The following is a 24,599-nucleotide window of genomic DNA, read 5'->3' on the forward strand; positions in this document are numbered from 1 at the left end:
ACAAAGGTGTTTCAAGTGCTTCACTACATTGCAAGATGGTTGCTATGCAGATATATGACGTTACTAGGGTTTAATGGGTGGTTTTATTTTACCATTTTTTTGTACTGTTTATGAGATTTATTGTGTTGCTTGGACATTCTGGGTGGTTACTAGGGAATTTTTATTTGGCTGCCAGGGTGTTTTGGCTGATTTCTAGATGGTTGCTTGCTTTAAGTATGTGCAATACTAATATACAAAGGTATTACCCAAGGTAGTTTTTCTCACAAAATATGTCACACGGTGCTGAAACAACCTTATGTCTATTCTACAACTGAAATGATGAAACATTTTTGCAAAGCTGATGAGGTTATTAAATCCGTTCTGCAGTTGATTGTCTTTCCTAATTATCTTTCCAGATTTGGCATTCAGACTTCATTCAAAGAAGTTAGTGACCCTGCTATCAAAGCAAAAACCAGAGTATCGCCAATGCTATTCACAAGCAAATTAAGGGCAAAGATTTCATTACTTCGAATCTGGCATTCATCCTTGGTGGAAGTGCGAGAACTGCTAAACGATGCCAGGCGAAGCCCATACAGCTTGGCCCCCGGGCTCCAAGATACTTTTTTTTTCTTTATATGAGGCCTAAACTTCCTATGAGATCTGTCCGACCTAGCATAATGACTGTGCATAACCTGCTTTAATTGGCCTAACTGGCTCCAGAGTCAACTGTTGTGGTTTTGAAATGGCCCCCCTCCACCGTCCCCTTGTTGCATTATCAAAGAATTTGGTGCACATTATAAAATGCCTAATTACAGGGCGCTCTGTGTTTCCTTCCGATGCCTAGAGCTCACCAGGGGTCATTATTACTTGGCTCCATGTTCGCATGTGCATCCTTGCGCTCGTTCTTCATGTTTTTTTCTTTTTTTAACACCCATTCTCGGCCCTTGTGGTTCACTCCAACACACAAGCAAACGGATTTACGGTTTCGCTTCCTTACAAACGCGTATAATTGAAGGCTACTTATACAACATCCACTCAGACATTCCCGTGACTATCTGTCAAATATGTTGGAGATGTTACCGACTGTGAGTAACATGTGTTTCTGAGCACAGACTGACACTCTGTGGTTTTTGGTTTTGTTTCTAGCAACATTGAGCAAGTCAGTGGAAATAACAGGGGTTGGTAAAATATAGAACAACTGCGAAGAGGAGATTGGTTTAACATCGCTATCCAAAAGTGGATCATAAAATAAACTACATTTTCTAAAGAAAAATGCCTTGAGGAATAAATGAAATGACATGCTGTGATGAAGTCTAAGACTTTCTGTATTACTACAAAAAAAAAAAAACATTACAATAAATGACAGGTCATAATTGAAACTTCAATCTCTATTTCTATTTTCGCGTCGCTTCCAACAAAATTGTCTTGGACCACGTTAAAGCCTGAGGTGACAGCGGAGCTTATCTCACAGAACAAGAGGAAAAAGAAACGACACCAGGAAAGGAAAACGTCAAGCAACTTTATTAAGCCCACAAATTCATGTCACATTGAGCTTAGCTCAAAGCTAAACCGTCTGAATGCATTTTGTCCATTGCTTCCTCTTTATCTTTACAGACGTGTTTAAGCTTTTGTTCGAGGTGCATTGGATGGAGGCGATTAGGCGGTCTAAGAAAGAGAAAGACAGCTGTTCCTTGAAGAGGTAAACTTGGAAATAATGCCAGAAGACTTAGTTAGGCAAAAGTATTATTTTGGTTGTATTTTTTATAAAGATTTTTGCATTGATGCTTTGTTTTGTTTCATATTATTGAGTAATTTGCACAAGGGTTCTTTTTCACTCCAAAATCAGAAGATAAAAATAAGGAATAATGTAATAATAATATTTAAAAAAAGCTTTTTCAGAACCATTAAGACTTGTTTTACTGTAACAATATTTTCCTGACAGTTAAGCAAATTTTCACCCAAAATTGTCATGACTGAGATTATTTATTTTTTCAAAATTGCTTACAACAAAAAATACAGTGTTTTATAGGTTGATTGTACTTTTCAAATGCAACTTTATAATTTAAATACATAATTAATACAGTTTGCTTTACGGTAATGAGAATGAGATATTTTCTTGTGTTATGGTAATGACAATTGAAGCAAGTTGCTTTTAAATCATTAAATCATTTCATATTTGACCCCGACATTTCTTGACAGTTTCCATGTGATTCACCCTACTATTCGTTATGTGTCTAATTCTAAAAGACTTTTCCCCTGGATCCTCGTCCAACCCCCTTCTCCCATTTCCTCATGGACCCCATTGACAATGTGTGACCAAGGGAATCTGGGCGTTCTTGGGCAATGGGAGTCCCCATGACCAGGCACAAAGCCCCCTGTCAGTTACCTTTTCACCTTTGGCTGGTGAAAAGGAGGCCCCGAACAATAGGGGCCGCTCAGCTGGAGATGGTGGAGTCTCATGGGTTTGGGAACTCGCTCACTCTCTGCTCGTTTCCTCTTTGACTCTCCATGTTCATTCGAGGCCACCTCGAGGTGCATTTGTTCGCCCCCTCCTTCTGATAACACAGAGGCAGCCTTGCCTGTTATTGCTTTGCAGCCTGTTAAAAGAAGAGTTGCTAGAGAGACAGACAGACAATGTGTCAAGGGGGGTACTTGAAGAAGCCTACATTCTCCTGTGGGAGTACTTCCTATTAGCCCACAATGGTCCATACATGATAAAGTGTCTTTGTATGGAAGCTATTTCCATGCTAAGTAAACTTGTTGTATTGGTGTCTTTTATCCACTACCATTACTAGATCGGACTTAACTGTGGATCAGACATTGTGTTTTCTTTTTCTTTATGTTGTTCAGACTGTATTTACGTTATATTTAATAACGAAATAATATTTCATTGTAGTTTCTAGCCTGACATAAGGGCAATTTGCATATGCTTTTCTATTTACTATAATGCTGCTATTGTTGATTATGTGCAATTCTGGTGATAATTGTCTGAACAAACACTAAATGTAAACAGGCCAGCTGTTCTTTGTGTCTCATGCCACTAGAGAGCAGTAATAGACCCAAAGACATGTTTTACTATTGAGTTCAATTTATTATACAACATGTATTTGCAAAGTCAGTAAATTGTCTGTTGGAAAACCATCAAAATAAAGTGTTAGCAGATATTAAACAGACGGTCTATTAATACTTTACTAATACTCTAATGAGAGTTAGTTGACATGTAGGTGCAATGTTATTATTGTCAACAGATTGTCTAAAGGGGACCATTAAAATAGTGCTAGTGTGCTACCATTTGGTTATTTAGATTTTAGTTTAACACATTTTGTGTAACTTAGAATCAAGCTAAGCATGTGCACTCTGAAATGTTGCTTAAAGGTAAGAGAATACAAGCCTAAAAACTGTGAATCTCCTGCATGGTGACTAGTGAACCACTGCAGAAAATTAGACTGTTATATGTTTTGAACAGGAAAAGTTGAACCCATTGCAACACATTAAGCTTCACTTGAAAATGTTCCTTTAAAAGTCTTCAAAAAGAGAAGAAAGTGTTAAAGTTATAAACATACGTGTGCATAGTATAACAGTGGTTGAGCAACAGATCATTTCTCCTGTGCAAATGTTCAGGCCGTGAGAGATTGAGGCAGTGTTCTACAGCTGTAGCGGTAGCTGATTCACAAATTAATCTTTATATTTAATATATTAATTTGAATAATTATTTTGAACCGATTAGAACTCTCTCTGTAAGGGATGATTTTGTTTAGGAGGAAAATTGTGGAATGGGAGCTAATGTCGAAAACAATTAATATAAACAATATTAATTAACATTATTTGGAACAATATTACTTAAAAGACTACTGTTGTTGGGACATGGGACAATAAATAGAGGTAACGCTTACCCCCCTAAATATATACCCCTCATATTATTATTATTATTGATGCTTATAATATATTATTATTATGATTATCATTACATAAACTGTTTATGTGATTCAACAGTTTTATATTTTTTTTAGTGACCACGAAAATTTATTAAAAGTGTTTCAAGTGCAGAGGTTTGACTGAAGCAGTAACAGGCTACTGTTGTCATTATCACTTTAATTTATGTCATATGTATTTGTTTAAACCCTTTTTAATACAGTTGACGTTTAGCTCAGTGTAACTAGAATTTTGATTTCATGAAACGAACCTGACAGAAACTTATTTTAAAAAGTCAACCCAAACCTCCTCACCCGAAAGTCATTGATCATTTGCATAAACAATACAACAGTAGGCACAGTCTACGACTAAATGTAGCTACATCTACATCTAAAATGTGGCGTAAAAAAGCTATTTTACTGTACAAAGTTCACTTACATGTTACAATAACACGTAGGAACATCTTTGAAGAATAACTCAATGGAATTGGTGTGTCGGCTCTTTGAATTGTTTGATTAAACTAAAGCGTTCGAGTCAACCGAGTCGCTAAAATTAATCGGACGTCCGTAATGTTCTGACACACACACACACACACAGGGAGTGAATGTTGAGTCCTGTAGAGCCAATGAGCTGGGACCGGATACGATATATCCTCTGGGACAACAGCTACTCTGTTCACCCCCTTCACTTCCACATGACGCCATTTACAGCATAAACCCGACCTCCTCTCCGGAAAGAAGAAAAAAACAAGAGCTGAAAAACTTGAAAGCAGCACAGTGTGTGCCATGCAGCCAAACATTCAACTTGGGAACCGCAACGCTTCTTCTTGAAAAAGTCTTCAGCGTTTTCATTCTTATTTTTCTATAAACTCTGCTCATTTTGTTGGATTCTGGAACTTATTTTCTTTTTGGCATAATTCGCGGTTTAACAGCACAAGTTAAACTACATTACGTTCTACTTGGAATAAAATTCTGACGTTATTGTTTCGCGCGAGTTGCGCGAAAAAAAATACGCGAATACGAGGACGCGCAAGTGTTTGCGTTCATCTGGATTTTTGTGAATGAATCTCCCAATGAACTGAGGAATAACCAAAGAGAAATTCCTACTAGTAGGATATACTCTTCACAACACAAATAGGGGGTTGAGGTGGTGAGATCACGGTAAGTGACCTGGATCAACTTTTTGCAGTGGATTTTGACACGATTTTAGTTTTGTTGAATTTATTTGCGTGTGGTTTATTTAGTCGCCCATTTCTATTATAGTTCGTGACTTTTTCCAGTGCTCATGCTCCGCGCCATTCTTGCAGCTGTGCAAATAGTTGCCATACGGCTCTGTTCCCTGCGTAAAAAAAAACTTTGACTTACTTTTCATTTAGTTAAAGTTGCGAATCGCTTTTGAAAAACGTCACCTACAGCTGCACGTTTATTTCATCCCATACAAAGACCCACTAAGCATTATAATAAAAACTTTACACATTCACTTTGCCTCATTTAAAGTTGAGAATAGACGTTGATAAATTACATCTACCGTTATAGACTTCTATGTATAAGTAATAAATAATTAAATGAATTAATAAAAGTCGCGTGAAGGTCCACTAAACGTTTTAATAACTTTTTCAAAGAAAAAAAGTTTCTCTACTCAATGCAAGGTCCAACCAAGTTAGTATCGTTATAAAGTTAGTATGCATGCTTGATAAACCAGATCAGAAGTTTAAATAGCATTGAGGAGATAAACAGATGTTTAACAGACATTTTGCTGATGGGGCCTCTCTGTGGAAAGGGAGATTGTGCATTGATGTGGTAATTTGGGGTAGTGTTATTTAGATTGAACTCAACTGGTGCTGAGGGTCCCGACTGAGATGTATGATTTTTTTTTTTTCACCTCAACATGTGGATATTTTATTTTTCTCTAAGTTATTTGGTCAAGAGCTCCGCCCCCCCATTGACAGCGTCATAATGCATTTGTGGACGTCACGTTATTGCTCCTGTTCAGTCAACTACTAGATATTAAAATTGGTGATTCGAAATTAATAATATTCTCATTTTTACTTTTCCAATAACAATATGAAAACGAATTTGGGCCATTGCAAACTTTTATATTCAACTAAACACTATCACCACATTATCCAAGTACAAGGCCAACATTTATACCTACCACTGTAAGTTGTATAAAACTTGCTTTTGCAGTGTCTTTAAAGTGCACTTGTTTATGATTTTGGTTCCTTGTGATTAAAATAATTACAAAGCAAAGGGAAGTTGGTGTGCTTTTTCCCCCCTATAATACCTTTTACGAACAATTTCTAATCTCCTCTGCAAGAAACGAACAGTGATTTAAATTAAAATCGGCGCAAAAGAATAATTATTCAGTTAAGTTATTTGTATAGCACTTTTCACAGTATACATAGTGCCTTACAATTCCCCACAAGCAAGCCAAAGGCGATCACGGCATGGAAAAAAATCTCTGAGATTTTGTATAAATGTGCAGATAAGTTAAGAAAAAGGCTGTCAGGAACACATTTAAGAATAGTCTCAATCTCTCTATCACTCATTGATTATAGGATAGATGTGGAAGATGCTTGTGCAGAAGACAAACTGCTACAAAGACTATGCAAAGAAATCCTTATTTATTTTTTGATCAGGTAAATTGCAGCACCTGAGACATTGTAGAGCAACGATGGTTTTGAGTGTACTAGATGTTCCATATGAACTTGATAGCTGCAGGTGGTAAAGGCCTGTCCCATTGATGGCCAGCCTTCCAGGGGTGTAGAGGTGGGGTGTAGTTGGGAGATTTGCATGAAGGAGCTTGCCATCTGCCTTTTCTTTTTGCCTAGTTCATATGATTTACATATGGTTAGTTTATGGGATTTTACTTCCCTGTATGCTCTCATTTAACTGTCTGCCTTTCCCATAGGACTTCAGATGTGTTCAATGCCAGCCGGAGGGTTCCCACTTCAGAGTAAAGATGGACACGAGAGCTCAAAATGGCGGCGGCAGCGGCTCCTCTGGCTTGCTGCGAGCTTTGCGTGACAGTGGCAGACCCCAAACTGGGGACTCGGAGCCTTGGGATGCTCAGGTGCTCTCCCTGGACCAGATCAGGACCATCCGCAGCAGCAATGAGTACACGGAGGGCCCGACGGTGACACCCCGGCCACCGGCCTCCCAGCAGAAAGTGGACTCGCAACCTTCCAGCCTGAATTCCACCTCCTCCATTGAGCTCTCTGAGCATAGAAACTCCCCGAGAGCCCAGCGAGCTGGACAGCAGTCTCCTCAACAAGCCCCTCAGTCACCGAGGAGTGACCTGAGCAGATCCGCCAGTGGACCCAGTGATGGCTCGCACAGTACCGCCAGGGCCAGCACAGGCAGCACTTCATCGGAGCAAAGACTTTTGGGAAACACAGGCGGGGTGGGCGATCGGGTGGTGAGAGTGCAGCCTAAACGGCCAGAGCCGAAGCAGGACGAACTGAAACCCTTCGTGCCGGCCGGAGGCCAGGCCGCTGACGGAAAGCACTTGAATCGCTGCGAGGACTGCGGCCGCTGCAAGTGCAAAGGATGCACCTGCCCTCGGACCCTGCCCTCCTGTTGGATGTGTGGGCGCAGGTGCCTTTGCTCGGCGACGACGACAATGGACTATGTCACCTGTGTCTGCTGCGTCAAAGGTCTCTTCTACCACTGCTCCAGCGATGATGAGGATGTGTGTGCGGACAAGCCGTTCTCTTGCAGCCAGTCGCATTGCTGCATGCGGTGGTCGGCCATAAGCGTCCTGGCAATTTTCCTGCCCTGCCTGCTTTGCTACCTCCCGGCGAAGGGCTGCGTGGCATTGTGCCAGGCATGCTACGACTGCACCAGTCGGCCAGGATGCCGCTGCAAGAACAAAGGAGTTGACGAGGCTCGTTTCCTGGAGTAGCCCTGGGAAGATAACCTTATCTGGGACTATCTCCATAGCAGTGGAACAATTTTCGCAAATTGTTGTAGTTTTGGCACTGTAGACCAAGAGGTGACATTGGATTGGCAAAAACTGGTTTGAAGTGGTTTGCTTGTTCGTATGTATGTTTGTTTGTTTGTTTGTTTGTTGTTTGCTTTTTTCTCATCCACTTTCTCTCTCTCTCTCTCTCTCTCTCTCTCTCTCTCTCTCTCTCTCTCTCTCTCTCTCTCTCACTCTTTAAGGGGGAATAACGTTTGTCTCAACAACCTTCCCTTTCCTTTTCATTTTAAACTGAAGTCCAGAATGTTAGCCTTATTGACATTCAGTAATATGACTGATAAAGGTGACAGACTCTCCTAACTAACTGTTTGTGAATAGTATCTGCAAAGTATGTAAATTAGCAAATGAGCTCTTTTTCTGAGAGATTTTATTTTTGTACATATAATATTTCAACTGTGAAACACATTGTGCCAAACCAGAGGCACCTTGACAGATCCATATATATGATGCATATACAAAACTTGTATAGTGTTGTACATTCGTTTCGAATGTATGTCAATCACTCTTTTGATATTTTGCCTTATAGAAGAGGAACCTTACATGAATTATCCCTACAACTATACTTGTAAATTGTACAGTGACCCTAAGAAAAACTTTATTTTCTAATTTCAACACATTGTTTAGTGTAAAAATATTTATTTGAAGTTTTATTATTTTATAAAGTAATATTTATTTTGAGAGGCATCATTATAGGCATCACCCCAACTCTGAGAAACAAAACCTCCTCTGTTGTTGCTGCAAAAAAAAAAGGGTGACAAGGGTGTCAAATCTGATGCATATGTTCACTATAAAATAGAAAATATATTAACGTTTTGAAATTAAACAATGCATTTCCTGTGTTCTTTCTGGCCTGTTGTTGGCCTTGTTTTTAGCCTTTGAGTACAAAGACCCATTTCAGGCAATCTACAGTGTTTTCAATTGCCTTTGTTTACCCGATGGATCTTCTGTCAGGGTCGCATTTCACTTTGCGTTTATGATGACAGCCGCGATGTTCGCAGAGCTTCAGTTTCGAGGTCATCTGAAAATAAGGCGATGAAAGCGATAGTGTACGTTGGCAGATCAGCAAAATAGGTGCGTTACTGAGAGATTCTATCGATGAGATCTTCCTGCACAAAAGAGATCAAATGAAGTTTAATATAGCTCACTATAAATGCAACATTGAGTATTGTATGGCGTTGACTGTTATTTCATGAATGATCTTACAGTGGCCATGACCATTTGAGACATAATCTTGACTGGAAAGTGCAGAACTGTATTAGTTTGTGTTGTTCTGGTGATCAGGAATCTCAACAGATCTTTAGTTATGAAATAGTCACGCTGAATTAAGACAGATTAAATGAGTTATGATTTGCCAATTAACTAACACCAATACATGGAACTCCAAATGGTTTGTCTTCTAAAACCACCCAAACAAACTGATCTCAGATTCCTTACAAAGAAGCCCTGATCTTGGGCCAGACCTTCAGGGGTAACTTCCAGCCTCCCCTGCCAGCAGCGGATACTGGCTGCATTTACTTCCATGGGAAACATCTGGCACTGGTTTAATCATTGAAGTATGCAAACCACTAGTTGACATCAGGAGGATCAGAGATTGTTTCTGTTGGCAAGCCGTAGTTTGCTACGCTCCCTCCAATCCTCGTTTGTGTTATGGAAACTGCCCTGTGGGAATTTTAAGCCTTGATATGGTATATATACGCAAGATGCTTTATCAATTCTGCTTTTGAGGAAGTTTTTGCTCCGTAGCCGCTCTGCAAGTTACGTTGCATGCAGTTGTGTAACGTGTGATCTTTAACCTTTTTTTTGTATTAAGAAACCCAGAAAGGGAATTTTGATTTCTAAAACATCAGTGATTACTCAATTTGCATTGCAAAATTGCTTTACCTAAACATGATTTTAAAGTAGTGTTTCTCAACTTTAGGACCCAGATTTTACATTCCAAATAAAGTGACGTGAATTTGCACCAAAATCCCTTAGAGATTGATTGGTCAACAACAACTATACGCGATTATATGGTTAGAACCATGGATCCACCATCCATCAATTAGATATGGTTGGATACGATCCATCAATTGAGAACCACTTTGAAACCAAAACAGCTTAAAAATGTCAAGGTCATGACAATGATGCTAAAAAATTTGAATAGTCGGCTAAATTAATATATTGCGATCTTGCAATGCATGCATGCATTAGCGCGCATTTATGTAGCCGCCTCTTGTATAGTCACAAAGTAAAAGACTGCCTTTTCCCCATTTTCTTCCCTGTGACATGATATGCACTACTGGCATTCGCACTGTCGGTTCAGCGTGTTGGCGCATGTTTGTTATTTTGCCGAGGGTTTGAGTGACAGGCAGCCAGCTTTCACCCCTCGCTAGGGATGAGCCCCCTTCCCCATTTACGCGGCAAAAGGTGGAGAAACAAAACCGTCCCGATCGCTCGAGTGCGTCGTTTTCCGGCTTGCCTCCCACCCATTGTTTTAAGCTGTGAATGGCAGGGCAGCGACAGGGGGTTGGTTTGCTCAAGAAAGCCTCACAAAGGGTTAAAGACATTACTTTAAATGACAATGGGCCAACAGTTTACCCCCACATTCGAACCCTTGTGTATTCACCATCTTTTCAATGGCCCTCAGTTATTTCACCGCCTCTTAAGCCTCTTCAACTACCTGCTTGGTATTCTCACAGGGCAGACTTTGAGAGTGTGTGTGTGCCAGCACGCACGCGCATGTTTCCTACTTTGCGTGCGAGTGTTTAGCAGCCGCTAAATGTGTTGTTATGGGTGCAGGCAGCACAAAAGAAGGATAGATGGGAAAAATGACACCCTTTTGAAAGAGCTGCAATTCCATGCCAAGTTCAAGAGAAATGGAGAAATATAGATTTCTCCATTGAGCAGAGAAATGGGTCAGATAAAGGCTGGGAGGGTTGACCTCAATAAACAGACAACAGACGGAACGGAACTTACTTTGTCCCAAAAATTAACACTAGTATTAAGTGCTTGCCTGGGCCGGAACATCTAGTTATCGTCAAAAGGAGTGGATTAGGCTAACGGGAAGTTATTTCATTTTTTCATTCAAGACGTTATGTACCCGTCTATTGATGTTTGGTATGGTTTGAAAGGGTATTGATTACTTCCATCCTCATTCTAAATTTAACAATGTCAATGAGGACAAGCTACACAACTAAAGAGAGATAGCCCTGACTGGTTACCACAGGACTAAATGTTGGGTTTGAGATTTAACTCTGCAAAACAATAAAGGCACTGTTTGAAAATGAAGAAACAAACTTAAGGGTTTGAGGTACTTGAGGTTAATAACTGAAATAAAAACATCTAATAGAACAAGATAAAAATCCACATTTTCAAGATACTTTAAAAATGAGTCTTAATATCATTTGCAAGACAAATATACTGATTAAAGGAATAGTTCACCCACGTCATCATTTATTCATTTTACTCATGTTCCATGAAAAAAAAAGCACCTAGCTTATCTTGAGGAGGGCTTCTGAAGAATCTTCATGCACCTCAAATCCACATTCATAAATAATTTTCAATGTTTCAATGAGGCTGAGTACATTATTTTCGGGTGCAATACATAATTACAGTCAACAGACTGTCAAAATACATTGCATGATATGGAACATAATTCATTCACGATTAGAGACAACACCAAAAAAAAAACTGACAACAGGAAAAACATTTTTTTTTTTAAAGTTGTTCAAATTTATCCTGTTAAACACTGCAAAATCCGAACTGAAACAACATTTTCAGCTCCAGAGAGAAACCCCTATTAAGCAAGAGAATATTAAAAAAAGAGATTGCATTTGTGGAGAGAGAGAGAGAGAGAGAGAGAGAGAGAGAGAGAGAGAGAGAGAGAGAGAGAGAGAGAGAGAGAGAGAGAGAGAGAGAGAGAGAGAGAGAGAGAGAGAGAGTAGGCAGCAGAGCAATTGGAAAAGCCCCCAGAGCGTCTCTTTGTTGGTTTTAGCTGGGTCCCGGCGCTCATGCCCCGTTCTGAAGCCCAGATCTATTCAGTCTGCTCATCAAGGCAGAATACTCAACAGGAAGGAAGGAAGCGGCCCATTCTTTATACGCCCATTGTCTGACCACCGGGCTTAAGCAATCAAACAGCAATGTGCCGAGAGAAAGAGAGAGAGCGAGAGAGCGAGCAGGATGAGGTGCTCGGTGGGGGCAGGGAACAAGAGAGCCCATGTCTGTGTTCCATCCTGAAGTTTTTATCTGTTTCTCTGACAGTCAGAGGCTGCACGATTTCTTCACGGTCACAATCTGTATGCATTTTGATTCTGATTTTTGCAACTTGATTCTGATTAAAAACAACGCTGGCTTTGTGCACAAATAAATAATTGTGTTCTTTATTTGAACTTTAGCATGAAAACATACATTACGCAAGTATACTTGCAGACATTGCATGCGTTCTCAAGATAGAAGGTTTGGTTAAAGTTACCATCAAGTGTGCACAAAATCTAAGTGTTTTTAAGCTAAAATGTAAACTGTTTGTCTGGCTTTAACCTGCTAAGGTTCTCTTCAAACTTTTTCGACGTGAGTTTTTGATCTGAAAGAAAAACTGACCGTGGAAGAAGACAATTTATGCTAATGTCTGGTATAGTGCCCCTTGTGGCAACGCTGGGAATTCCATGCGTACGTGTGGTCTGACTAAATATATTTCGGACCTTCTTGTTAAATGATAGACAAAATTAGACATTTGCAGTAAAATCATTAAAAAAAAAATTGAGCGCTAAAATCTTACGTGTTAGAATTTTCTTCCCCCATTGTAAACTTGCATCGGGAAATTCTGCAGCTCTCTCTCTCTCTCTCTCTCTCTCTCTCTCTCTCTCTCTCTCTCTCTCTCTCTCTCTCTCTCTCTCTCTCTCTCTCTCTCTCTCTCTCTCTCTCTCTCTCTCTCTCTCTCTCTCTCTCTCTCTCTCTCTCAGCAATCTCACTACATTCTAAAACTCGTCCTGACATTCCTGCCTGAATGAGCCTTCGGCTTTACCCAAAGGCAGGGGAAGATTAAGTTTCCGAGAGAAAGAGGGATGAAATTCCATAATTGCATGGTCCTTTCTATTCCACCCTCCTTCTGCACTTTCCCACCCTTTCTTATTTCAGCAATAAACACAAGATATTTCTACAACCTATACATGAAATAAATTCATCATAAAAATGCAATCATTGATAGGACTGTTTTATGTTAAGGTTACCCATACCAGAATTATACTATATGAATATTTTGACTTTAAAATGTGCATATGAAAATAACTTGTGTATAGCTAATTCTCATTATCTCATTCTGTGGAATTTTATTTAAATATTTGAATAAGTCATTGTTTTATTCTTTTTTTATATCATAAAATTAGACACATTTGTATATTTAGTCATGGTTGCTGAGGAAATACTTTAAATTGTGCAGTTGAGGACAATTGTATTACTTTTGCAATGTAATAGTGCGTGTAATAAATACAGGTACATACATATATACATACATACATACAATATAGCCTACTTTGGTGGGAAAGTAGCCAGAACCCAGAATATCCAAGACACTTTTTTGACCTGTGCCAATAAGCAATGACCTAGCAACCACTCAGAATAACCCTAACAACCAGTATTTTTGCATGGTCAGGCAGCAATCACATTTTCTTGCGCAAGTGTCACCTACATTACATAATATAGTCGTACTGGAATTCAAGCTTCAAATTGTGCAGTTTAACCTCAAGCTTAAAAACAGTTTCAAATCATGACCGGCATGCAGGTATATTCACATTCTCACACACACACACACACAGGATATGGACATGATTCTCTGTCAGCGACAAGAAAGCACCCCTTACAAGTGTGTTTCTGAGAAACTTTAGCTTGTCTGCCATTTCCTGTGGAAACTAACCACACAATCCATCCACAGACAAACACGGCAATGAATAGACCACACATCGCATCACGTACAGTGGCTGCAGAAAGTATTTGGACACTTTGACGCTAAAATCACACTTCCAAATGTCATCGCATTAGATCAAAGCAAGATGCATCTCGAGAGAAACTAACTTTATTCTGAGCCATTTTAGTCTTAAGGTGGTTTTAAGTGAATGTATGTAGTCAGTTCCCCTCAAGCTCACACACGTGAAGTTCATTGTTAACTAAGTTTCACAACCACACTGTCACAATGTGTTTTGCCTTCATTTCAAACAGTGTATCTATTGTTTAATCATTCGAAACCTGACAAAAGTGTGCTTGAGCAATCCTATTCCAAAGCCATTCACACATTTCTATAAATGTGCAAATACTTTTTTGGGGGGCTAGCCACTATAAATCAACTTTTAAATTGTCCCTGAGAAAGAAAAGATAAATCTGCTTTCAAACTAATTGCAGATGCATATGACATGTTATAACTTAAATGCTAATAAGCGATTATGCATTTCTTTTTCATTTTGCTTTAATCTTGTTTTCACCCGAGAAGGTTCATCATTGCACATGCACTTACATGCATTCATATTTCTGCACATAAAAAAAAAGCTTGCACTCACAAAGAAAACCTCAAAATGAGCATGCACGGACACATGGCCGCACACCGGAATCATTGTGAATCCAGGGCATATCAATTATCTCTCTTTAAAAGAGAAAAGAGCGGAACCAGCTCGGGAAAAAGGTGAACGCCGGGACAGCGGGAGAAGACATGAAAGAAGCCTCTTTAACTTATGTAATAGGCGTCACCGCGCATTAGGACGCGAGAAAACTTCCTAAATGAACAATCCAGCCTGGAGGCAAAAGGAAGGAGGGATGGGGAGGTTGGGGGGAGAAAAGAGGGATAGAAGGGCAGTGGTCTTGCCTTCGGGTTAATTGAGTTAGAGGACACGAAGGAGCCCTGGAAAAGGCCTGCGTGGTCGTTAGGGTTGGTGGGGGTACAGGACTAATTAGAGAGGAACACAGACAGACAGAGGCTGGAAGCCCAGCAGGCTTTTGGAGAGCGGGATCGTGAACTGAGAAACTTCTGGAAAGAGGGAGTCGAGGAATTTGTGTTTGCGGATCTGTTTAGTTGCCCTTAAAGGAGGTCAAATTGTGTTTTATTTGGGAGATTTGCAAAATACTCAACATTTTGCATGTTTTATTCCAAAAGTGAATTCATTCTATTAGCTGTTCTTATATCTACATGTTCTCATACACACTAAAAACCACTCTAATCCCCTTCGCAACTATCTAGCAACCACTCAAAACAGGCCAGTAACCACTCAGAACATCCCAGCAACATCATAGCAACAGGCAATAGCTAAAATTCACAGAGAACATGCTAGCATCATTGCGGTTTTGCACTGAAAAACATTGATCATATTTTCTTCAGAAAGTTTACAAATGTAGTTTATGTTGTCTTGAGATCAGAATGAGGAGAAGGACATATAAATTATACGAAAAGCCCATCGCCAGGCCCTCTAGATCATGTAAACAGTGAACTGGGCATGTAGCCCACACGTCTACTGGATGTATGAGGTTGTCAGCCAAAGTGTAATCACAGTACAACACCAACACAACAGGAAAGGCAAAAGCTACACATGACTCCACTCAAAAACACTCAAATGTTTGTCTCAACCACAAACACGACAAACGTTAACAAGCCCCACCGACCTGCAACATGTCAACGTGACACAATTCCACATGTCAAATCACAACAAATTATAATGTGTCTTTATTGACACATTTCTCTGAACATGCCCTGAGGAAACTATTTCTGCTCAGATGTTCTATCATCACACAGGAGACGTGAGTCATGTTTCATGTACGTGTCAAATTCACTCTAAACGATGCTGGGTTGTTTTAACCCAAATTTGGGTCAAATATGGACAAACCCAAATGTTGGGTTAAAAATGTAATTTCAAATTTTAACCCAACTTCAACTTTCACTTTCAACTGTAAAAATTTTTATTACATTTTTAACCTAACATTTGGGTTTGTCCATATTTGACCCAAATTTGGGTTGAAACAACCCAGCATTTTTTAGTGTTCTTGTATCAGATGTTTTATAAATTATATATATATATATATATATATATATATATATAATATCAGTATTATTAAAAAAAATGTATAATGATTATTAATTATATTATTATAATTACAAGAATTTAAAAATATCATTAAATAATTGTTATAAAATAATACAATGTTATAAATAATACAATAAAGAAATACAATTATATAGGGCGTTTCCTCCGAGGAGGCAAGGGAGGCAGTGCCTCCTCAAAAAAAAGTGGATGAGAAAAGAATCCATATTACAAAAATAAAACAACACAAGTATTACAAAGTGTGACATTAAAAAGTGTATAAATCACTCGTTTTTCTCAGGTGACAGGGGAAAGTCACGTGAGTGGAGTCAATGCCTCCATCGCGCTATGATTGGTTATGATTCGTTCGTGCGATAAATCCCGCCTCTTGTTTCATGCGCGTTCTCGAATCAGTCTGAATGAAGTATGATCAAAATTATGGCGATGGAAGACTGTAAAAAGTAAGTAAACAATTAACTTACCTATTTAAGATATCACTGCTTAATGTCATGTCAAAATCAAACTTGAAATGGCCTTAAAACATGATGACTACGTTTTTTAGTGAGCAATCAGCTTGGTGAAATTAAAGGTAGACATCTTCGTGTCTGTGACCAGTGTTTAACGAACTTGATGACTGATGATTCGAAAAGACTATTTTGTGTAACTGCCTTTAGATATTATTTTGAAAAAATGTTAAATGTGTAAAAACACTAACTTGATGAAACTTAAACGTGAAAATTACGTTAGTGTAATTTTTAATTTTTGCCTATTTTGTCTCTCTTTTTATGTAATGTTTATTTAACCAGGTAGATTAAAGGTGACCTATAATTCAAAATTGAATTTACCTTGGTATAGTCAAATAACAAGAGTTCAGTGCATGGACATGACATAGAGTGAATCTCAAACTGGACTGTTTTCGCGTTCTCATTTAATTCACGTTTATAAAAAACACCCCTGAAAAACGGTCGGTTCTCCACACAATACCGACTGTGACGCAATAGTCGGGATCATTAATATGTACGCCTCCAAATATTTGCATAATGCCAGCCCTCAATGCCAGGCGGAACTGCGCAGCCGAAGCATGGCAGTTGCTCAGTGTGGATGTACACATGAATACAAAAGTATTTTTTAGTTCCTTCATCTGAGCCTCTGAAGAAACAATGGGTTAATTTTATTTTCTCTGGAAATTTCCAAACATTTCACCGAGTGTTTCCTCAACTTGGGCCAATACAGAGCTGGCCTCGGATCGAGCTACCAAGCAACACTTTCTGATGTGTAATTGTTCAAGTTCAGACAGGTAATCTTTCTCTCAAGATCGTTCAATACTGTTTATGCATCAGTAAGTCAAGCCAGTGACTAAAATATCAGCTTCACATCGTTTCTTTTAGTAGGATGAAAATAATCGTATTTAAATTGTGAACAAATTATATACAGAAAGCGATCAAAGAACAATCTTTCCACACAGCGCGAGTTTATCTGGACACTTGCCAAACTCGTTATGAAATCAATGACGCACGTTACTGCACAACGAAGCTCTTACTGTATTTACATCATCGTGTTTGCATTGGGGAAAGCAGAGAGAGTGCAGAAACTGCTTTGCAATGATAAGATCTTCAGTCTCGCGATCAACACACTGTCATCTGCTCAATGCTAATCACGGCAACATTTTATGTGATGGGAATAGATCTAAATACTTTAAAAACATCTCACGATTCGTTAATCTCGATAGCTGTTATAGTAAAAACGTATAATAGCAGTAGTAAAAGTATTCGGGAGAGAGTTTCACATGTAATGCGTTGCTATTTCATATGCAAGCATGTCAGCCAATCACAGCAGTGGTCGCGGTTACACTGAATCCCACAGCAGACACGCCCCTTCAAACAGAGTGTTCAAATCAGAGGCTAAAAGCAGGCTAGGAAAAATGCCATTTATTTCTAAATTATGAATATTTTTTATCTAAAAAACATACTAACATTATAAGGGTAACCCAGGAAACATTATAAAATAATAATAAAAAACATTCTAGGGCACCTTTAAGTGTAATAAGGACATAGGCGTCAGGGTCGATATTGTCCCCACCACTTTTGAAACATCTCGCGGCACGGATGTAGGCCTACATATACAAATAAAACATATCCAGTTAACTAGCAGCATTCGTTTCATTCATTTGTTAAATAAGAGGCGATCTAGCGCTGAAATGTGTGTCTTCACTCGGACGCGCGCTTCAATCCGTTGCGGAGATTCTATTCGTTCCGGTGAAATCACAAATCAAAATGCACACAAACGTGTCCCTGCTTCTCTGGGTTCTAATCCGCACTCGTATAGTTTTTTTTTTTCCCTCATCAAAACCGATAATGTTTATCAGTGATAAAGTATATCAAGATTCTTGAGATATAACCACTGATAAACATTATCGGTTTTGATGAGGGAAAAAAAACTATAAGAGTGCGGATTAGAACCCAGAACCTCCGACACGCTTGGCAAAAGTTCTGCCACTGGACCATTACATTACGACCAATTAAACCCAAAGTACCATCACATTTTTGGTCGGACATAATCACATCTTTGTATACATTTTTATTTATTTACATCAGTAAGCTACAGGTCATCTTTCAAAACATGACCTGTGCCGAAAGAGAAAAAAGAATGAATGCGTCATTGTACCCAGCACTTTTGAAAATACCCTTCCGAATGCGTCTCTGTCCCCAGCACATTTCAAACCAAACTGACGCCCATGAATAAGGACATACATTTATATTTTATATAGCTACATATAATATCTATAAAACATGTGAGGACTTTGCCTTCTCATTTTAAAAGACCACCACACACAACTGATATAAGTCCTGTGAGTGAGTGAGTATTAAGGTCTGTTTAAAGGGATCATTACAATGGGTTGACCTATGAGATGTGATCCGATTGCAGAACCTCACAACTCCCTGACTGACACATAATATAATTAATGACTGACTGTAAATACCACCTCCCATCCGTACCCATTCACTCGCTCCCAACAACCAGCCAGCAGTACAAAATGGTGTGTCCACAAGAGCAGGACTAACAACAGCATTTAACATAAACCCTTAAGCAGGAACAGAGCGCTTTAGCTTTGGCAAATCATTAACCAGGCCGCCACCGTCGTTGCACCGGGACTGCAGCTTCAGGGCTCTTCGGATGTTCTGAATCTGAAAGCAGTAGCGATCTCTTTTGCATGCACGCACACTTCTGCGCTATCTCTCCCTCCCCCATTTCAGGCCATGTGTGAAGTCATCAAATGGGACGGTCAGCAGTGGTTTAGCATGATGGTGTTTGAACCCAGGAGCTGATTGCTGTTGACTCACGCCGCACTGGAGTGTGTGCACGTCTCGGCAATGATTAGCACAGTCTCCATCTGTTTCTAAGCAGCAGCGACCGTTTTTTTGATCCCATTTCCTAACTAAATGCGTGTCTTTTTATACATTCATTTGGGCCAGACATAATTTGACTCACTCACTGATGAACAGTTGTTGGTGGTGTGTTGCATCTAAACTTTTTATTGGCACTTTAAAGTGTTAAAGTAGTCTTGTATGCGCCTTTCTACCAACTTTTCATGTTTGTCCTTATCTTCACAAGGGCAAAGGGGCTCTGATGTTTAAACAAGGTTGTTAAGTTTATAGGTTCAGTCTCGAGAGCCGGGCGCCAACTGCTTCATAAACGACCACTTTATCTCAGACAAAAAAATGTTGCTAAATAATTTCTTCTTTATGTGAGACACAGTGACTTGGGAGTAATGATGGCCATAGGAAAAAAAGAAAAGAAAAAACACATGCGATTGTCTCAAACTGTGCTTAGATCTTAATATGAACTGAAACATTTCTCACCACATTCTTCCAAGACTAAATGATCTGAGTTAATTAGGTAATTGTGAGTTTTTATCTCACAATTCCGACTTTTGTTTCTCAGAATAATATAAAATGTGCAATTGTGAGAAACAAGTCAGTCTTTTTTTCCTCATAAACTAGCAATTGTTCAGTACTTCAATTCTATCACAATTCGGAGAAAAAAAGTCAGATTTGCGAGATAAAAAGTCACAATTATCTTCTTTTTTTTCGTGGTGAAGACAAGCTTCGATATAAATTTCCTATTTTTTTGTTAACCAGGCAAAAAAGCTGCAGAAGGATTCATGTCCATACGGTTGCAGGACAAGTTAGGTACTGAGTTAAATATGGTTTAAGGTTTTGTATAAAACACCATGAGCAACAGTAATGATGACGTTTGGCGTACCACCAACCATAAACTGTAACTCAAAATATTAATCATTTATGATATTTGAACAAAGCATAATTCAGGTGAGCTACAAGCATGAAGCTCAGCTTGCTAAAAAAGTTTGCATGTATGCAAATCTACTAGCAATGAAATCCATTAGAGATGTAGGACACATGATGTGATATGCAAACATAACCTCAGAGCATAAAACCACTCTTTCATTTTGAGATCACTGTTCTATCTCTTCCAACCGTGCTTAAGTCATGGCTCCCGGCGTACAAGTTCCCCTTTGAAAAGACCCATTGAGACACGAGTTATAAACTCGAGGTACACAAACCTACAAGCCAAACACGGTCACCACTAAGGTAAAAAATTACCTTTTTAAAGCAATGCTGAGTGAGTTGCTCAAACTAAGAGGAGGAGTATGTTTAGTATAAAACAGGTTGTGTTAAATATGAATTGGGCAGCTGCGATAATGAAAATATCCTTCGTCACAAGGGCAATAAAAATGGGTCAGGCCACATTTCTTTGACAAACACTGAGACGGACAGCCACCCAGTCATTCAGCAAGTAATACACACAGACTTTCTTCCAAATGTTTCCCCATACAAAGTTACTTTCCATAAAGTATTACGCTTGTTTCTTAAACGGATTTCCCATGATCTGCAACTAAATTCAATTAAAGCTCCATAAATCTCGGAAACTGGGATTAAACTCAAGCACATGATTAATGGACCTGTTTTATTAGTGGTTTCTCCGTACAGCTGTGGATCCCTCTGTCAGCCAAAGTTTAATAATTGTGTTTGCTAACGCAAGCATCACTATTACTATTGCTCATAGGGTCAGGGATTTGAACAAACCACTAAGTATTATGTAATCCTACGTATTAAACTTTAACCTGTAACTCGTTCCATACCATTGTATGCTATCGTTATGAATGATACATATGATATATTGCAAATCTTTTTGAGGAGGTGTGCTATAAACAATCAGAACTTCAACTGGCAGAAAAATAAAAAAATATCCATATCTGATGGTGGGTTTCAATCAAAACACTCAAACAATCATTTTAGCAACATTCTTAAACCACTCAGAACACCTTTATCAAACGCATAGCAACATACTGGCAACCCCCTAATTCTCAGGTTGTGCTAGCAACTGCATAGCACTGCACTAATAATCAGTCAGAACACCTTAGTAACACCCTAGCAACTGCATAGCAAAGTTCTAAAAACAATTAGAACACCAGAGCAACACCCTAGCAACCTCCCAGAACACCCCAGCAACTGGATAGCAGTGTACTATAAAATTATTTAGTTAATTTAATGCTGTTTTGTAAAGATCCAATACAGTCCTTTAAATGAATAGTTCACCCAAAAATGAAAATAATCCCTTATTTACTCACCCTCAAGTCATCCTAGGTGTTTATGCCTTTCTTCTTTCAACCAAACGCAATCAGAGTTATATTAAATAATATCCTGGCTCTTCCCACCTTTTGGCACTGAATAGTGGCCAGATTTTTTAAGCTCCAAAAAGTGCATCTATCATAACAGTAATCCATATGACTCGAGTGGGTTAATAAATGCCTTCTGAAGCAAAGCGATGGTTTTTTGTAAGGAAAATGTAAAGTTTTAAATATTGATATTTGTCTAACAGAAACCCATTGCTTCACCTCAGAAGGCATTTATTAACCCACTGGAGTCTATTCAATCCCATTACAAAGCATGGAAGAGACAGAATATTTTTTTTAATAACTCTCTGATTGTGTTTGGCTGAAAGACCTAGGATGGCTTGAGGGTGAGTAAATTATGGGATCATTTTAATTTTTGGGTGAACTATTCCTTTATAGTCTCATATGTGTTAGCATTTCACTCTAAAGTGGATACAAAATAAATCATCAGGAAAAAAAGAAATATCATTGTAAAATAAGTTAAACCCCTTCTTGCACCGTCCACCGTAGCTTCTCTACTCAAGGGTGTAACAAAAAACAGATGCAGCAGCCAGAGCAGTATAATGGATTTGCGAGTGTCACACTATTCACCTTCGCTGCAAGAGAGAACCTGTTAGTGGATAGGAAACATATCCTCATTGAATAGGTGGAGGATATAGGGTGGAGACGGATAGGTTGGGGGTTAATAGACAGCTAAAACCAGGCCCTAATTCAAAATAAAGCTTAAAACACTTAATAAAAAAAGACTTTGTTATTATCATTATGAACTCACTTATGTGGCTCTATTAGTGCCTACACTGTTAGGTATTCTAAATAAAAATGTATGCCCTTAGCATATTGCTAAGCTAACAATACTCTAGTAAGCACAAAACAAACACGGCACACACAAAAAGTGGATAAAAAGTACATTTTATTACAACTGATATTTGTGATTAACAATTTTAGATATTGAATGAAAATGCCTTTTTCCCAATTGAGATTGTTTACAACTTTGTCATTATGTCCTGTCACCTTTAATGTGTATGCAATATCTAAGTAAGTTAACTTGAATGTTCAAAAAGATTATTAAAAGTACAGCTTAAACTATACATGTAAACACTGTGACAAAGATAAAGAAACAGTGAAGGGAAGAAATGGTAATTCTTTTTCATTTAATTGAATTTGAAATTTTAATGCAAGACATATTTCCTCATTTTGCTAAAGTGAGTAGTCACCGATTGACATTAAAATGACAATAAAAAAAATAATGCTTTTATGGTTGTGACTATCAAAATGAGGTTCCTACCTGCATTTCTGACCTGTTGCAATTTAACCTGCATCAAGTTCTCTGATATATCCTTAGTAGTTTATGCTCAAATATTTCCACACTTCTAGAAGAAATCTAGTCTTAATGAAAATGATTGCATATTTACTGTATGTCAATGGCTCTACAAATCAACCAAAGTAATAAGAACCCCTTAATGTTGATGTTGTGTAGATCTGCTAAACCTCATCTCATTACAGGAAACTTACACAACCCACGCATACTAAAACTGCACATGCTTAAGTTTAAGTTTATGGCATTGTCTTTTCACATGATAGTGTCAAACTATTGAATTACATTTCACTGCATAATTAGCATTTATATTTAAAATAACACTAGCACATTCAAGCTAATCATTTCAAATTTAACAAAGTATTTGTACACTTTGGGGTAGTCAAACGTTAGTAGGAGATAACTATACCTGTGGTTACACAGCTAGGACAACTGTCTTAATGTGTTTATTAACAATCACAAAAAAACACCAGTTGATCAAAAGTCAATGCAAGAATAGAGATTTGTTTACAGGTGTCATATAGAACTATATAAATAAATAAACCTGAAAATGTCATTTCTATAATCATCAGAGGTGCAATTTGTGATGGAGCACACAATCATATGCAGCACAAAAAAAAAGTGACGTTTCGAGTGGTTTCCTGTGATGTTATTATATCAAACCAGCAATTTCCGAGAGGATTTGGGGCTGCTTCTCTGGGTCCTCAGGCACCAGGGAGGTCCAACCCATCCTGCCAAGATGGTCTGCGGGGAAAGCTGGTCCCAATATCTGCACACATGAAAACATTCCTCCGTTGATTTATTTTTAGACCTAATCTCAAACAGATTTCCACGTTGAGCAAGTCGGCTGGGACCGAGAGAGGTTGCGCCCAATCCTTGGAAGCATGGCCCCTCTAAAAAAATTAATGTTATTCTGTTTTTCTTCTGGGATTTGAATTCTGTCACTTTCCACTCGTTTGGTAGTAAGCCAGCTAAGCCAGAAAAAGCTGTAGTTTACAGGACAAGTAAGCGAAAGATTTGTTTGTGACACTGGGAAAAGTGGATTGGCGTGTTGGAATGTGTAAAGTACTTTATTATTCCCACGTCCCCATGAAATATCCTTTCACAGCCTTGTGTTGGATTGTTTAACGCACTGAACAGTAAATTTCTTTAGACATAATAACTACATTTTATAGAGTGGTTTGTGCACAGTTTGTTCTGGGTGGTCTCTTAGTGGTTCCTTACTGGTCCAAGTCTAAAGAGCCCACCTTCAGGTCACTGTAATATTCTAATCCTAGATACGCCTTGGGTCCCTGCTTCAAAGAAAAGTTAGACTTTTCGCTTGTTTTATTATGCACCACATTATCAAATCATAATAAAAATCCTCAACAAGCCACACGATTTGAGGTATCATTCATACCCCATGGCTCATATGGTGCACGACAATTTACGCACCCAAATTTAGTCCTTGGGGCTAGTGGGTTTGTTGAAATAAGTTTAAGGAAGCACCATTAATAATAATTTGCAATCAGAGGTGCTAAATATGACCCCAGGTACCCTATGTCCTTTGTCCCTCCAGGCTCACCTTGTCAGCCTCCCAGACTTGGAGGCAAAGCTGTGTCAGAACAGCACTCATGCCTCCAACTAGAGGAAATTGATCTCTCAAGTCTGTCACACAACTATGAAGGGGCCAGGGGCTCAAGAG

General features: G+C 38.8%; 1 protein-coding gene and 2 long non-coding RNA genes across 3 annotated transcripts; 2 read left to right on the forward strand and 1 right to left on the reverse strand.

Annotated features, from left to right (window-relative positions):
* The first annotated feature begins 4,562 nt into the window (after positions 1-4,562).
* spry2 (sprouty RTK signaling antagonist 2) lies at positions 4,563-7,952 on the forward strand. Its single transcript, XM_056258694.1, has 2 exons — positions 4,563-5,051; positions 6,802-7,952. Exon 2 carries the CDS (start codon positions 6,853-6,855, stop codon positions 7,792-7,794), a length of 942 nt encoding a protein of 313 aa, XP_056114669.1. The 5' UTR covers positions 4,563-5,051; positions 6,802-6,852; the 3' UTR covers positions 7,795-7,952.
* A 72-nt stretch (positions 7,953-8,024) lies between these two features.
* LOC130091021 (uncharacterized) lies at positions 8,025-23,141 on the reverse strand. Its single transcript, XR_008807760.1, has 2 exons — positions 22,886-23,141; positions 8,025-8,978 (listed from the first exon to the last, which is right to left on the reverse strand). It is a non-coding gene; the product is annotated as an uncharacterized LOC130091021 (long non-coding RNA).
* On the forward strand, positions 11,620-12,253 carry LOC130091020 (uncharacterized). The gene is made up of 2 exons (XR_008807759.1): positions 11,620-11,686; positions 11,757-12,253. It is a non-coding gene; the product is annotated as an uncharacterized LOC130091020 (long non-coding RNA).
* Positions 23,142-24,599: the final 1,458 nt, after the last annotated feature.

This window comes from Rhinichthys klamathensis, unplaced genomic scaffold, assembly GCF_029890125.1.
Source record: "Rhinichthys klamathensis goyatoka isolate OS25496 unplaced genomic scaffold, OSU_Roscu_1.1 h1tg000157l_1, whole genome shotgun sequence".
Classification (NCBI taxonomy): Eukaryota; Metazoa; Chordata; class Actinopteri; order Cypriniformes; family Leuciscidae; genus Rhinichthys; species Rhinichthys klamathensis.

Coding starts and splice junctions, on each gene's coding strand:
- spry2 (XM_056258694.1), top strand. CDS start 6,853: ATGGACACGAGAGCTCAAAATGGCGGCGGCAGCGGCTCCTCTGGCTTG.